This window comes from Cajanus cajan, chromosome 7, assembly GCF_000230855.2.
Source record: "Cajanus cajan strain Asha chromosome 7, NIPB_CcT2T_4, whole genome shotgun sequence".
NCBI classification, from domain to species: domain Eukaryota; kingdom Viridiplantae; phylum Streptophyta; class Magnoliopsida; order Fabales; family Fabaceae; genus Cajanus; species Cajanus cajan.
In genome coordinates this window covers 40,735,784-40,751,503 of record NC_138523.1, presented here as the reverse complement: position 1 = coordinate 40,751,503, position 15,720 = coordinate 40,735,784, and the positions used below count along the sequence as shown (strand labels likewise).

The 15,720-nt window shown below is 31.1% G+C and overlaps 3 protein-coding genes across 6 annotated transcripts; all 3 read left to right on the top strand.

The window, feature by feature from the left end:
- Positions 1–1,567: 1,567 nt before the first annotated feature.
- On the top strand, positions 1,568–3,506 carry LOC109813945 (protein OSB1, mitochondrial). The gene is made up of 4 exons (XM_020378246.3): positions 1,568–2,119; positions 2,203–2,287; positions 2,384–2,478; positions 3,205–3,506. The coding sequence occupies exons 1-4, from the start codon at positions 1,652–1,654 to the stop codon at positions 3,391–3,393; spliced, it is 837 nt and encodes a 278-aa protein (XP_020233835.1). The 5' UTR covers positions 1,568–1,651; the 3' UTR covers positions 3,394–3,506.
- A 7,402-nt stretch (positions 3,507–10,908) lies between these two features.
- Positions 10,909–13,844, top strand: LOC109813537 (inorganic phosphate transporter 1-4). Of its 4 annotated transcripts, none has more exons than XR_014427823.1 (2): positions 10,909–11,051; positions 13,729–13,844. XR_014427823.1 is itself a non-coding variant. In XM_083059642.1 (2 exons), the coding sequence occupies exons 1-2, from the start codon at positions 10,947–10,949 to the stop codon at positions 12,791–12,793; spliced, it is 606 nt and encodes a 201-aa protein (XP_082915768.1). In that variant the 5' UTR covers positions 10,918–10,946; the 3' UTR covers positions 12,794–13,015. The 4 variants fall into 4 exon arrangements, 1 of the variants encoding a protein (XP_082915768.1); XR_014427824.1 differs by having other exon boundaries at positions 13,726–13,839; XM_083059642.1 differs by lacking the exon at positions 13,729–13,844 and adding an exon at positions 12,293–13,015 and having other exon boundaries at positions 10,918–11,051.
- Positions 13,845–14,591: 747 nt separating this feature from the next.
- LOC109813545 (protein OSB2, chloroplastic) lies at positions 14,592–15,468 on the top strand. Its single transcript, XM_020377744.3, has one exon. The coding sequence runs from the start codon at positions 14,715–14,717 to the stop codon at positions 15,276–15,278; it is 564 nt and encodes a 187-aa protein (XP_020233333.1). The 5' UTR covers positions 14,592–14,714; the 3' UTR covers positions 15,279–15,468.
- Positions 15,469–15,720: the final 252 nt, after the last annotated feature.

The window sequence follows — 15,720 nt, the reverse complement described above, 5'->3', positions numbered from 1 at the left end:
TCTCTTTTGATATTTTTTTCGTCTCTATCGTTTTTGTACAAAATATTATACTACTAGCATTTTTCTACCTAGATTATTTACTGGACTAGGTGTCTTCACCAACACTATTTAGTGTATTATATAGATATTTTTTCTTTTCATTATGTGATGATAAAAATAAAGTCTTTTTCTTCTTTTTATCCTTTGATTTCAACTATACGGAATGTTTTACTTTATTGAGTAGTTGATGCATACCATGATAGATACTCAATGATTAGTGTTATCCACCCCAAGATGCACGATTATTATTTATGTGATAATTACTTAGATCCATTTGGAAGAGTTTATTTAACTTTATTTAGACGTATGTCATGGTGTAAACACTTTTGTAAAGTATTTACCGTAATTAAAGTTTTTGACTCTCTAACGGGGGACTTGGGACATCTTTTGAAGTTTTGATTCTTTCTTTCCTACTATAAGCTTGATTTAGAGTTTAGTAACACTTAAAATTCATTCTTCGCCAGTTTTTAAATGTGTTATGCAAAAATTAAATTGGTTTAATTGCACTTTTAATTTCTTTAATATTATAATTGTGTGATTTTGGTTTTTAAGATTATAATTGAATAATTTTAGTTTCTCAAGTATCATAATTATGTAATTTTGTTTTTCAAATTTTTATTAAAAAAATTTAGTATTTCAAGTATCATAGTTGGATGATTTTAGTCCCCTTAAATATTGTAATTATACAAATTTTTGACCTATTTAAGTTACATAAATTATAATATTCATTCATATATTCGATGATATATATTTATTATTATTAAAATTACTTATATATGTAACTTAAATAGGTAAAAGTTTGTATAATTGTAATACTTAAGTGATTAAAATCACATAATTTTTGTAGTTTAGAGACTAAAATTATTTAATTAAAAATTAAAAAAATAAAATTACACAAAATTATAATATTTGAGAGATTAAAATTATCTAATTATAACTTTAAATACTGAAATAACAAAATTATAATATTAAAGAGACAAAATGTATTTTAGCCAACTAAATTTAAATTCTCACCTTTACGGGTGTTTGAGAAAGTTTATAAAAATAACTTAGTGTTAGAAAGAGTTTATAAAAATAACTTATGATATGACTATAACTTATTATAATAAGTTCACCAAAATAACTTGAGGAAACAATTTACAGTTTATAAGAAATAATTTTCTCTAAATATCGGAGTTTTGCAGTATTGTATGAAATTCTAATTTTAGATTTGAGTCAATTTAACTTTAAATAATGTATAGGATTACTTTAATTTTTTTTCTTCAAATTAATCCATTTTTTAAACGACCATAAAATAAAAAAAATTTATAAAGAGGTAATATTGTAAAATTTCAAATAAATATATTAAACATAGAATGAAGTGTAACTAGCCAGTTTCCTAAACATTTTATTATTTTTAATTTAAGTAAATTTAAAAATAATATATATAAAATAAATTATTTGAATGAATAAACATCATGTTTAACCCACTATAGTTGGTACAAAACTGGGCACCTGGGCTGGGAGAGAGGTTCTAATGAAATGGGCCGAAGCCGAAGCCCTTTTGTATGAAACCGATTAGAAATTTAGATTTCCCTTATCTTGAGGAAAGAAAGCAGAGTGAGAGTGAGACATGGCGTTGGAGCAGGCAGTGGCAGTGTCATCCTCAAGCACCTTCAGGAACCTCCCCACCTTCCGCAAAACCCCAATTACAAAACCCCAATTCCAAATCCCTTCCCTCTTCTGCAAAACGCAGCGCTTTAAAGGGAACGTCAAATTGAAGTGCTCGATGACAACGGCATACCCCAAACCCTCGGAGATTCCGTGGAAGAAGGAGCTCTGCAACTCCGTCAGCCTCATCGGCGTGGTGGCCGCGCCCCTCGAACTCAAACACCTCCCCTCCGGCAAGGTGGTGGCGTGGACCCGCCTCTCCGTCAAGAAGAACGCCACGCAAGCGTCCTCCATAAGCCTCACTTTCTGGGACGACCTCGCGCACGTTGCTTCCCACCATCTCCACAAGGGCCACCAAATCCACGTCTCCGGCCGCCTCGTCACCGACGCCGTCGAAACCGACGACGGCAAGACCCAAATTTACTACAAGGTCTTTTTAACATCTGAATGCATGTCTTGGGAATCGCATATTGACTAGTGTGGTGATTTTATTTTGTTGTTGTTTGTGGTTAGGTGTTTGTTCAAGAGCTGAATTTCATCGAGAGGAGTTTCTCTACGACGTCGTCGCGGGAGCAAGAGTCTGATTTCGCCGCTGCTGGTTAGTGTGGCAAGTGATGTGTTGTGTGGAACTGTGTGTTGACTTGGCAGTGTGGCAAGTGATTTTGCTTTATTTTTTGTTGTTAATTTGTTTCAGGTAAGAAAGTGAGCAATGGGACTGGTTCTGTCGTGGAATTGTGGCAAGCGTTCTTTGCTAACCCGGGGGAGTGGTGGGACAATAGGAACACAAAGGTGGTTAATTTTCTGAATTTATTAAAGCTGCATATTTGATACTTTTTTGTTTCCTATGTGTTTATCAAGTAAATTTATGCACTAAAGTTTAGGATAGTGTATGCTGCTTCATTTCAAGGTTAGGGCATGTCATATGCATTGGTATGGTCTCATATGGTACTTACTAAATGACTCATCATTGAAGAATAATTGACCCTTCACTTTAGGGGGCGCTGTTCAATCATCTACCAGTTGAATCCACATTATTAGCGTCCCCATTACACTTTAGTAAGAACCACGAAAAGCCTTTTATTCTAATTAACAATAACAAATCTCACTGATGTTTTTATGCATTCCGTGTTAGCATGATGACTATGTGATTAAACTGTAGTACCCATTGGTTTGCTTGCCATGAGCAGTAGTTGTCTGCTCCCGCAAGAAACATATACCCAACACTGAAGGGAACAATCCCAAGACTAATGCAGCTTACCTTATATTCACAAAACGATTTATTTTTATGGTTCTTGATCAATATCTAAGTAATAATTCAATGATTCAAATAGAGTAACGTGATGATTACTTCATAGTCATTCAATGTTATTGCACCATATCCTCTGCCATTTTGTATAGTTACGTCTTAGTTCATGATCATTGTGAACGACGTTATTTCCTCAATTGCATCCTCCATTTTCTTTTAAAGTCACTTTGAACTTCTCATTCCTTATATCTTCAAATATTTTTTTGCAGAGGAACCCAAAAGCTCCTGATTTCAAACACAAAGACACAGGGGAAGCTCTGTGGATTGAGAGCAGATACAATCCACCATGGGTAAAGTCCCAATTGGAAATAATGGACTCGAGAATGGGGTCTATTGCTGGTCAAAACGCTAGGATGCCTGTAGATATGATGACTGCAGATGAAGTCTTTTCTTTCTAAATGTTTGTGCCAAATCTTGCCGACGTAATTTCAATTTCAACTTGTGAATCTTCTTTGTACAGTTTGCATTTTGCTACGAATTTAAATTATGGTTTGTTTGCCCTTGAGCTCTATATCATATTATCAATTGATTATGTTTGTAGCAAAAAAAAAATTGATGGTGCCGCATTCAGCATTCTCTTCTCCTGCTGGGCACTTATAATTTCTATGCTGGAATTGACAAGACACTAAAAATTGGACGGATGCTAGGGTGGGATAGTAGAAGATATCTCCCATTGTGAGAGGCCATTTTTTAATTAACCATTAGATATATTAGTTTTTAATTAGATGGCTAGGATTTTTGTTTTTTCTTATTTTTTCTCCGTTGTTATTCTTTTTTCCTAAATATGCATTTGAAATTTCCCCTTCAACTCTCAAGGCCACCGTCTTCCTTTCCAACTCCAACACAAGACGGTGATGGTGCCTCTTCCTGCAAATCCCCATCAAGATCAACTACATGTTGTCTTCATTGTCGTTGTTGTCGAGGTGCAGTGCTGAGAAGGTTAAGAAAGCAAAGAGGGAAGAAGTGAAGAGAAGGAATCGAAGAAAGAGTAATACTGTGTTTGGATTAGGAATTTAAATAGAATAATTTATTTATTTGAAAAATTTTAAATTTTTTGAGGTGAAATATCTTGTTTGGATAAAAAATTTATAAAGAATTTAAAATTTAAGTATTTGTAAAATTTCTTGAAATGGTACAATTTCAAATTTTTTCAAAAAAGTTAGAATTTGAAATTTTTTATATTTTTTTCTCTCTTATTTTATTTATATATTTTATCATATCTTTTATTTCTTCATACTTTTTAATTATTAAATATTTAATTTTTTTAAAATTATTAAATATTATATAATATTAATTTTTAAAATTATTAAATATTTAAAAATTAGTTAATATTTATTTTTATAAAATTTAGTTTAAAAATTTTAACATATAAATATATTTTTAAAATTAATTTTATCATGGTAAAATTAAATTATTATATCTAACCTGATAATTTAAAATTTAAAAAAATTGAATTGACTTATTCAAACAAAATATTTTAAGAATAATAGAAATTAAAATCAAAATAATTCAAATACCAAGAATTTAAAATTTCTTAAATTTATAAAATTTATCGAATCTGTAAAATTCTTTATCCAAATACATCGTAAAGGAAGCGGTGTTGCGGGAAATCGCTGTAGTGCACAAAGATTTAAAAAATTAAAATTAGTCATTTCTCTCTCATGGCTCTTTGCTTTTTATTGCAAGTTGTGGCTATTGTTCTATATTTTAATATTTTTAAACCTCACCTGTCTAGACATTAATTTAATACTTGAATTGTGTTTGAATTATGATTAAATTAGTATTCACGAAATAATAATAATAGTTATTATAAATATAAATAATATTAAATAAATATAATATTATAATTCTAAAATTCTAAAATTTAAAATAAAATGTTATTTATAAATTCTTCATATTTAATGTGTAAAATTTTAAACTATATATAATATAATATTCAAGTTTAAGTTTTAATTAAATATAACAATATTTATTAATAATAATAAATTTATATTTAGAATAAAAAGTATCAAATTAATATAATATAAAATATAAAAATAAATTTATTAAATATTGGTAAAAACCCAAGTCCCACATTGACTAGAGATTAGACAATTAAATAGTATATAAGTGGAGAACAACTCTCACCTTACAAGCCGGTTTTGTAAGGTTGAGTTAGGCTTTAATCCATTATTCTAAGATGGTATCAGAGCTATCCTAGATTCTTAAAAATGGGTCACCCACCATTCATTAATACATGCACCATGGGCATGAGGGGGTGTATTTCAAGTCCCGTCAATTAGAAAAGGACCACCTACCATTCATTGATACATGCACCATGGACATGAGGGGGTGTATTCAAGTCTCGCCAATCCTAGATCATTAAAAAGGGTCACCTACCATTTATCCACGTACCAAGCCTAATAGTGCTGGACGTGAGGGGGTGTATTGGCAGAAACCAAGTCCCACATCGACTAGAGATTAGGCAATTAAATAGTATATAAGTGGAGAACAACCCTCACCTTATAAGCCGGTTTTGTAGGGTTGAGTTAGGCTTAGGGTTTTTCCCAATACTATAGTTACAATATATGTAGGTATATGTCTATTTGACATATAGTTATACACAATTTTAGTGTTGATTTTGAATGAGATTTAACAATATATTTTATGTGTCACTATAGTCTATATCTACACTTTTTAATAATATACCAACATATATTATAGTTATTGTGTGGGTAAAAATAATTTTTAGTGACATGTGTAGTGTCACTATATAAGAGTGTGTGTCACTATATGACAATTTTATTATAGTGTAAATTTGTAAAATATGGTTCAGTCTCATTCACACTAAAAATTGGTTCATCTTGAAAATTAAATTGAGTTTGATAGAAACCCATTTTTTAAGCTCAAATTTGATTTGATTCAAGTTTCTATATCTACACTTTTTAATAATATACCAACATATATTATAGTTATTGTGTGGGTAAAAATAATTTTTAGTGACATGTATAGTGTCACTATATAAGAGTGTGTGTCACTATATGACAATTTTATTATAGTGTAAATTTGTAAAATATGGTTCAGTCTCATTCACACTAAAAATTGGTTCATCTTGAAAATTAAATTGAGTTTGATAGAAACCCATTTTTTAAGCTCAAATTTGATTTGATTCAAGTTTCTAAACCAATTCAATTTATTAACTAGGATTGCACGAATTAAAAAAATATTTGGATTTATATTTTTTTTATCTCTAATAATAATAATAATAATAATAATAATAATAAATAGAATATCTTTATTTAATTTATATTTTTTTTAATCGTTCAACTTATATCGCAAATTACATTATTGTATTTTAATCTCACGTCATTATTATTAGAGACATTTCTATTCAAATTGAATATGATTAATATAAGTGACAACTTTTTTTTTTTCAAGGTATTTAACACAATAATTATATAACCAAGACTCAAATTCGATATTATTGGTTAAATTGAAACAAACTCTTACCGGTTGATGTATGTGTCCATACGTCTCATTATTATACTTTAATCTCATGTAAATTATATTGATTAAAAAAATTATATCTATAATAAAATAATATTTTTTTTTAAAAAATAAACTATAAACAAAAAAACTAATAATTGTCACGCACTACACCAAAATTAGTTTTTTTGTGGCAATTAATTTATTATTTAGCGGTCATATAAATGATAATTATTTTTTTTACCAGCATTTAAATAATGGCTGGTGTATCTAGTGTCGCTAATACTATTACCGACATTTATATAAAATGCCCTACTAAATTGTCAGAAAAACTTATTTTTTTTTAGTGACAATTCTAGTAGCCATTTTAAAGACTATTAAAAGTTATTTTTTTCTTTGTCTCCTTTACTTTAACTAATTTATTCCTATAATTTTATTTTCTAAATTCATAACTTATATATTTTTTTATCTCTACTCGATGTGAGATTTGTAAGATGAGATTTGTCTTTTATTTATATATTTTTTAATTTATTTTTTTAATTATTTTGTCTCTTAAGAGATGTGAGATTTATAAGATGAAAGTTGCTCTCTAATTATTTTATAGCACTATTGAACTTGGTAACAATGGGTGATTTGATATCAATTTAGAATAGTGAATTAGGAGTCAACCCTATAAAATGAACCTGTAAGGTAATAGTTATTACTCACTTATATACTGTTTAATTATCTAATCGATGTGGGACTTAAGTTTTTTCTAATAAATAATTGTCGCTAATAATAATTTAGTATAATATAAATACATTTTTAGTGGCTATTATATATTAGCCATTAATATTTTTATATATGACGGTAATTAAATTATTTCCATTAAATAATTGTCACTAATAATAAATTTTGTTGTAGTGACGGTTCTTTCCTCATTTATTTTTTCATTGTGATTTATTATCAATGATTTTTTTTTAAACTTATGAAAGAAATTCATAGTGATAACTCAAATAATGAACAATATAAGATACAATATTATAGTATGTTTGAGTAAGGTTTAGAAATAATTGCGTACCCGAAATCAATAAAAGATTCATTCTTGTCGGTCTTGAACAACGTGAGAGAAGACTGCTCTCTTCCAGGTAGGAGATGAAAAGGTAAAAGACAAAATGTATTTCATCATATAAACTGACTAATGGGGTATCAGTTTTATATCCTTACCAGTAGAGACCAGGGACCTCTCAACGGGCTACTAAATAGTCCAACCCATCATGAACCATTCATCAGAAGCCCAATATGCATTACCCATAAATTAATAATAATGTGCAATATAATTGATATTAACATATAAATATAATTTATTAATTAATGTTAATTCATAATAATGATAATAAAATAGAGAATAATTATATAAATAAATATATAAATATAACAACTTAATCCTAAATCTTACAAAAATCAACTTTTCCTTTACTTATATATATATATATATATATATATATATATATATAAGGAGAGTTCAAATGACACCGGTGTAACTTTTACTAAGTATATTACACCGCTTAATAACTTTATATTAAATGTGAATTTTGAAAATCTATTAGATTGAAAGTTCATATCTCTTAGATCATATATATCAAATTTTATATTAATATAAGATGATTTGATACTTCATTCTCATAAAATAAAATTGACGTAATATATATATTTTAAAATATACTAAAATATGAATACTTTGATTACCTTGAAATTGTTGTTCAATTTTAACAAAATTTGACGTATATAATCTAAGAGATATGAATTTTTTTAATCTAACGATTGAATTTTCAAAATTTACATTTAATATAAAGTTATTAAGCGGTGTAACACTTAGTAAAAATTACACCGATATCGTTTGAACCCTCCTTTTATATATATATATATATATATATATATATATATATATATATATATATATATATATATATATATATATATATATATATATATATATATATATATATATATATATATATATATATATATATATATATATATATATACTATTTTAGCAATATAACTAGTGGATTTAGAATCTTTAATAAATATGTGTTAACATATTGTAATTTTTATTGGTCATCCGTTGTATTTGATGTTCTTACTACTATACAAAATTTAATACAATTTTTACTAAATTATATATCATGTAAATACAATAATAATGCGAGTTTTAAACTTAATTCAATATTACAAAATTGACCTGTAAAATTTAATCTTAACTCATCTATATGAGGTCAAATTAGTTTAAAGGATAGCTTAAGATAGGAAAAGTCCCACTTATAGAGTGAAATTAAGAATACCATGAAAAACAAAATAAAACAAAAATATATGAGGGAAATAACATCATTACGTTTGCTATCATATTATTTCAAGTGTTATTTAGCACTCAAATGAATGAATCTATCTTCTCTTTTTTTTTTTAAAAAAAAAATTGAAAATATATAAAAATGCGTTTTTACCGAATACGCATAGTTATTAGTTAGTGTGAACGTGAGGAAAATGGTTTCGTCCAGATGAGTATCTGTTGAGAGCCCTTTCAACTAATGATAAAGCAAAAGAAATTCAGACGTGTATGTATGTGAAGAGAAGATTTGACTAATTGCTACTTCATTAATTTGTTGGCTAATGGAGCTGATATATATATAATAACATAACAGTTAGGCATGCATGCCAAACTCTCAATTTGTGTTCAGTGCACTGCACAAATAAGATTCTTGGAGAGGAAGATGCTAATCGATCAAATTAAATCAAGCGTCTACGTCATGGAACTGGCGAAAATGGCAGAATCCTATGGAACCACACAAGCAATTAAAGCAAGTTTATCGGATAAGGGTTCCTGTTTTGTATCTTCTTTACTTTTTAGATTGATGAGTTTATGACGTAACCATGTTTGCCAACTCCCTAAAATCCTATGCTCCTGTTAATATTGCATTGCAACTGTCCCACCACAATTCATGACTGAGTTTTGAAATCCATCATTCTTCAGCAATAATTTCATGTCTCACTTCATATATATATATGATGTCTATAAAGAAAACCATGCTTCCTTTGTTGCCCTAACTTTTTAATTTACCATTTCATCACGTGAACTTACAACACGTATTGTAAATTCAAACGTTCTCGAATAAAATCTTCAACAATTTACTGAGTTTTTAAGTTGTCATTAAAAATTCTAAATGATAGTTGCTAAACACAATTATCACTGTGATATATAGTAACAAAGATGAATTACACTTTACGATCTCATACTTTCATTTTTCTTTTTCTTTCAATTTGATCCCTTATTTTATAACTATATGTATAGCTATATCCTAAAGTTCGAGTTAAAGTTATTAAAAAATGCTAAATCTTGTTAACTTAATTTAGCTATAATTTTAAATGTAATAATCATCGCAAGTTTAACTGTAATTATAATATTTTCCATTTTAGCTCAAACTTCAGAATATTTAGACATATAGGAATAAAGAATATTTATCCAAAAATATATCATATGTAAAATACGTACTATATATAGTTATCATTATACCACATTGATTTTTTTCGATAGGTACCTATTATACCACATTATTTATTCTTAAAATTTAGGGCAATGGATTGATTGAGTTTCAGTTAGGCAATAAACAAGATTGATACGTAAATATTAGTTAATTTAGGTAGTTTTCCCATCAATTGATCGTTTTTTTTAATCTTAATTAGGTTGAAATTATAAAGACTAGTGCAAAAAATGACGTTTTACCAGGACATCATCATCAGATGAATTATTGTTACAAACCACAGTCAGAACCCAGCGCGGAGGGATCGTAAGACCTTGCGTATCTTCCAGGGAAGATCAAAAAGAAAGAAAAAAAATTGTCACCATCTACTTATATAGAACTAACTAGCTTTTCCAAGGTTAAAAAGTTTGGTTCCTTTACTTATTCTGAATGATATCTGATATTGCGCTTTCGTTGAGCTCCATGACAAAGTTCAAATTCGGTTCCATCGTTACCAAAAGTGTAGACACAGCGATAAAGTTTCCCCTCTATTCATTATACCATCAACCAAATCTAAACAGATATAACCATGTTCCTTAGAATTCCATGGTGTGGTTTTTGTGAATGTTTTAGATACTATTTGTGTCAGCACTGCACATGCGACTGGTTTGGTACTAGCTAGCCATCCAGGGTCGACTTTAATTTGCAAAAACACAACACAGAATATAGGCACTGCTACGAGAAATTAATGGAGTTCTGTTGTATACCAGCTAGCTAGGCTCATTATTTCACATGCATAACTCACATATTTGGCTATGCAGACTATAGTTCTAGCATGTTACATATTCTCTTTCATGAACAAAGCCTTAGTCCTTACTTAACCTTACCATTGTCTCTTTGCTGACTTGTGCGACACGCATGTTTCTTTTTATAAATTAAGGGTAACAAAACAACTTTTTCATTTTCGTATATGAGGAGCTTTGTTCCACATGTTTTGTCTCTGCACGACTAGGTGCATGTTTATGAGATTGTTTGCTCAACTATTCTATGAGAGCATTTTCTACATTATCCAACATTTGTGGCCACTTTGTAAGGTTGATATATTCTGTTGTGTTGCCTATAAATCATTTGTGACTCCATTCACCTTTTTTTGTGTGTAGCTAATTCTTTTCTTTTGTTTTCTCTATCCAAATTCATCCCAACTTCTCTCTTATTTTCAAGTGAACATTCATAATAATCTACCTTTGTTATGCACTCAATCATTCTTATCCCATGCATGCATTGTGTCACTATATATAACTTTATTATCTACATCTACTAATAATGTTATTTTTTTTGGATCCTAATCTAATATTTGTGCCATTGTTTAGTTACACCATACATGACTCAGCTTGATGAAATCTGAATTGATATGCACATATTAGCATGAATTGTGCATGATAAGTTGAAAATCCAAAGTATAAATATTTATATAATCAGTAAATTTGTGTGCATTTATGTGTGTCTTCATCTTTTGGGGATCAGGTCGTGTTATCATTACTATTTGTATTTTCTCGTCATGTGATTATCATTTTTCTTCTGGAACCTCGATCTGAAGCACAACAGATATCCTATTAGATTCAACCTTCATTTAGTATAATATTTTATTTTGTTAAACATATAGAATACATATTAAAATAATTTCTCTTAGAAACATTTGGGATATAGTTAGGTATATCTTAAATACCGGTTCAATTTTTTCCCCAAAATAATTATTGTTTTTCAAGTAAGTTTAGATTTTCTTTTCAAGTTAATTCTGTACAGATTTTTCTAAAAACAATTTCTATATTTTTTACTTATTCAATTTCGTTCATCCTTTACAGTGAAATGTGAACTGTGAATTTGCTAATTCCTTTTATTATAGATTCTCACAACAATTTAGAAATATCTTAGATTTTTCTGTTATATCATTAGCATGGCTTCATATTTATATAACTACCATATTCTGTACCTGTAGTCACTCAAAGTTGGAAGGGTCTTCCAGTTTTCCAATATAGGGTAATACAAGTGTTGTTCTTATGTTTGCAACTTGTGCGTGTGTTATTCAACATGCTTACCCTTTTTAATTAATGTTGTGCTTGTGCAACTATAATTGTAATTCTATCTGTACATAATTGATTATATGACTGCTTGATTGAGTTAGTTTTAATGGTGACATGAGTATATTCATTATTGATTGGTTCATAGTGATCATACGGTGATCACTAAATAATAATTACCCTGCAAGTTCATAGTCATCGAGCAAGGCGTGCTTAACATGATAGTATGTTGTACTCAGTTGCATCTACTTTTGCAGAGTACTAAACAATTGGGATTGATAGAGAGAGAGTCAGAAAAGGAAAGTTTGGTAGTAATGGGGAAGGAGCAAGTTCAGGTGCTAAATGCACTCGACGTGGCAAAAACACAATGGTATCATTTCACTGCAATCATCGTTGCTGGAATGGGCTTCTTCACTGATGCCTATGACCTGTTCTGCATATCACTCGTGTCAAAGCTTCTAGGGCGCATATACTACCACGTTGATGGGGCAGAAAAGCCTGGTTCATTGCCTCCCAATGTGTCAGCTGCTGTTAACGGTGTAGCTTTTGTTGGAACATTTTCTGGCCAACTCTTCTTTGGTTGGCTCGGTGACAAAATGGGACAAAAAAAGGTCTATGGCATGACACTCATGCTCATGGTGTTAGCTTCCATTTCTTCAGGTCTTTCATTCGGTCATGATCCAAAGACTGTGATGACAACTCTTTGCTTCTGCCATCAGAATTATCCTCCAAACATAGTCTACTTGTGGAACAGTTGACCCCAATGGATCAACTTCATAGGGTGGAGCACTAAACTTGGTCTTGAACACAAATGCTATTACAATTGCAAACACACCTCCAAAAAGGTCTATTGCATGACACTCATGCTCATGGTGTTAGCTTCCATTGCTTCAGGTCTTTCACTGTGACATGATCCAAAGGCTGTGATGACAACTCTTTGCTTCTTTCGCTTCTGGCTTGGCTTTGGTATTGGTGGAGACTATCCACTTTCAGCAACCATAATGTCTAAGTATGCTAATAAGAAGACACGTGGTGCCTTTATAGCAGCAGTGTTTGCCATGCAAGGGTTTGGAATTTTGGCAGGAGGTGTGTTTGCAATTGTAATAGCATTTGTGTTCAAGACCAAGTTTAGTGCTCCACCCTATGAGGTTGATCCATTGGGGTCAACTGTTCCACAAGCAGACTATGTTTGGAGGATAATTCTGATGGCAGAAGCTAACACCATGAGCATGAGTGTCATGCCATAGACCTTTTTTCGTCCCATTTTGTCACCGAGCCAACCAAAGAAGAGTTGGCCAGAAAATGTTCCAACAAAAGCTACACCGTTAACAGCAGCTGACACATTGGGAGGCAATGAACCAGGCTTTTCTGCCCCATCAACGTGGTAGTATATGCGCCCTAGAAGCTTTGTCACAAGTGATATGCAGAACAGGTCATAGGCATCAGTGAAGAAGCCCATTCCAGCAACGATGATTGCAGTGAAATGATACCATTGTGTTTTTGCCACGTTTACCATTCAATTGATGGGGTTCTTCTTTATGACTGTCTTTATGTTTGCTCTTGCCATCCCCTATGATTATTGGACTCTTAAGGAGAACCGAATAGGTTTTGTGGTTTTGTACTCTCTCTGAGTCTCTCACCTTCTTCTTTGCAAACTTTGGGCCTAATGCTACCACATTTGTTGTGCCAGCAGAGATTTTCCCAGCTAGATTTAGATCTACTTGCCATGGAATATCTTCAGCATCCGGGAAGCTTGGTGCTATGGTTGGGGCATTTGGATTTTTGTATTTGGCACAGAACCAGGACAAGAGCAAAACAGATGCAGGGTACCCTGCAGGTATCGGTGTGAAGAATTCACTGATTGTGTTAGGTGTTGTCAACATTTTAGGCTTCCTCTTTACTTTCTTGGTGCCTGAGGGGAAGGGTAGATCTTTGGAGGATATTTCTGGTGAGAATGAAGAAGTTCAAACCAATAAGGGTTAAAATAGTGCCACAACAGTCACATGGTGGCAGCCAGAAATATAATAATTCAATGTCTTCTTTGTTTAACTTATCAGTGTTGTGTTACTAAAATAAAGTCGAGTCTTAATTAAAATCATGAATTTCATTAAATATACATTTCTTATTTAAAATATAATATTAAATTATTGTAAAAAATTAAAAATTATTATAATAAGTTCACCAAAACAACTTGAGGAAACAATTTACAGTTTATAAGAAATAATTTTCTCTAAATATCGGAGTTTTGCAGTATTGTATGAAATTCTAATTTTAGATTTGAGTCAATTTAACTTTAAATAATGTATAGGATTACTTTAATTTTTTTTCTTCAAATTAATCCATTTTTTAAACGACCATAAAATAAAAAAAATTTATAAAGAGGTAATATTGTAAAATTTCAAATAAATATATTAAACATAGAATGAAGTGTAACTAGCCAGTTTCCTAAACATTTTATTATTTTTAATTTAAGTAAATTTAAAAATAATATATATAAAATAAATTATTTGAATGAATAAACATCATGTTTAACCCACTATAGTTGGTACAAAACTGGGCACCTGGGCTGGGAGAGAGGTTCTAATGAAATGGGCCGAAGCCGAAGCCCTTTTGTATGAAACCGATTAGAAATTTAGATTTCCCTTATCTTGAGGAAAGAAAGCAGAGTGAGAGTGAGACATGGCGTTGGAGCAGGCAGTGGCAGTGTCATCCTCAAGCACCTTCAGGAACCTCCCCACCTTCCGCAAAACCCCAATTACAAAACCCCAATTCCAAATCCCTTCCCTCTTCTGCAAAACGCAGCGCTTTAAAGGGAACGTCAAATTGAAGTGCTCGATGACAACGGCATACCCCAAACCCTCGGAGATTCCGTGGAAGAAGGAGCTCTGCAACTCCGTCAGCCTCATCGGCGTGGTGGCCGCGCCCCTCGAACTCAAACACCTCCCCTCCGGCAAGGTGGTGGCGTGGACCCGCCTCTCCGTCAAGAAGAACGCCACGCAAGCGTCCTCCATAAGCCTCACTTTCTGGGACGACCTCGCGCACGTTGCTTCCCACCATCTCCACAAGGGCCACCAAATCCACGTCTCCGGCCGCCTCGTCACCGACGCCGTCGAAACCGACGACGGCAATGTTGAGAAATTATATTATAATTTAAAATTTAAATTAATTACGTTTTTGATCAATGTTGGTTTTCGTAATTTTTTAACATTCAACTTGCAAAACCGTTTTGGATTTCCTGGATGAGAACATATCTTGCCTTTTACAAAAGTGATTAATACCCACGATACATTTATCTTATCCGTTGGTTCTTGTTACAAAAAATTAAGAATCACGCTGCACGTGATTTGACATGCTTATAACTGTCTAATATGGTGCCTGTACATGAGAAAAACACATTTATATATACAGAAAGTTTATTTTACCTTTCTCTCGATATTATTTCTACTACAAAATTATAACTTTGGAGTGGTGTTTTTTGGTTTGGAGATCTTTCGTTGCACTTGATCGGTCTAATGAGTTGACGTATCTTAGGAGAGGAACGCACTATAAGACTCAAAGTTATCAGTGCAGTGGGGACGTTTTCTTTCTAAGGATAACGCTCTGCGTGCTTCAACCATGGCTACTCTAAACTTCTTATCTAATAATTTTATTTACTCTTTGTGTTTAACTAGTTGTTACTGATTGC

Coding starts and splice junctions, on each gene's coding strand:
- LOC109813545 (XM_020377744.3), top strand. CDS start 14,715: ATGGCGTTGGAGCAGGCAGTGGCAGTGTCATCCTCAAGCACCTTCAGG.
- LOC109813537 (XM_083059642.1), top strand. CDS start 10,947: ATGTTTTGTCTCTGCACGACTAGGTGCATGTTTATGAGATTGTTTGCT. Junction 11,052..12,292: donor ATTTGTGGCCACTTTGTAAG/GTTGATATATTC, acceptor CTACTTTTGCAG/AGTACTAAACAATTGGGATT.
- LOC109813945 (XM_020378246.3), top strand. CDS start 1,652: ATGGCGTTGGAGCAGGCAGTGGCAGTGTCATCCTCAAGCACCTTCAGG. Junction 2,288..2,383: donor GTCTGATTTCGCCGCTGCTG/GTTAGTGTGGCA, acceptor AATTTGTTTCAG/GTAAGAAAGTGAGCAATGGG. Junction 2,479..3,204: donor GGGACAATAGGAACACAAAG/GTGGTTAATTTT, acceptor ATTTTTTTGCAG/AGGAACCCAAAAGCTCCTGA.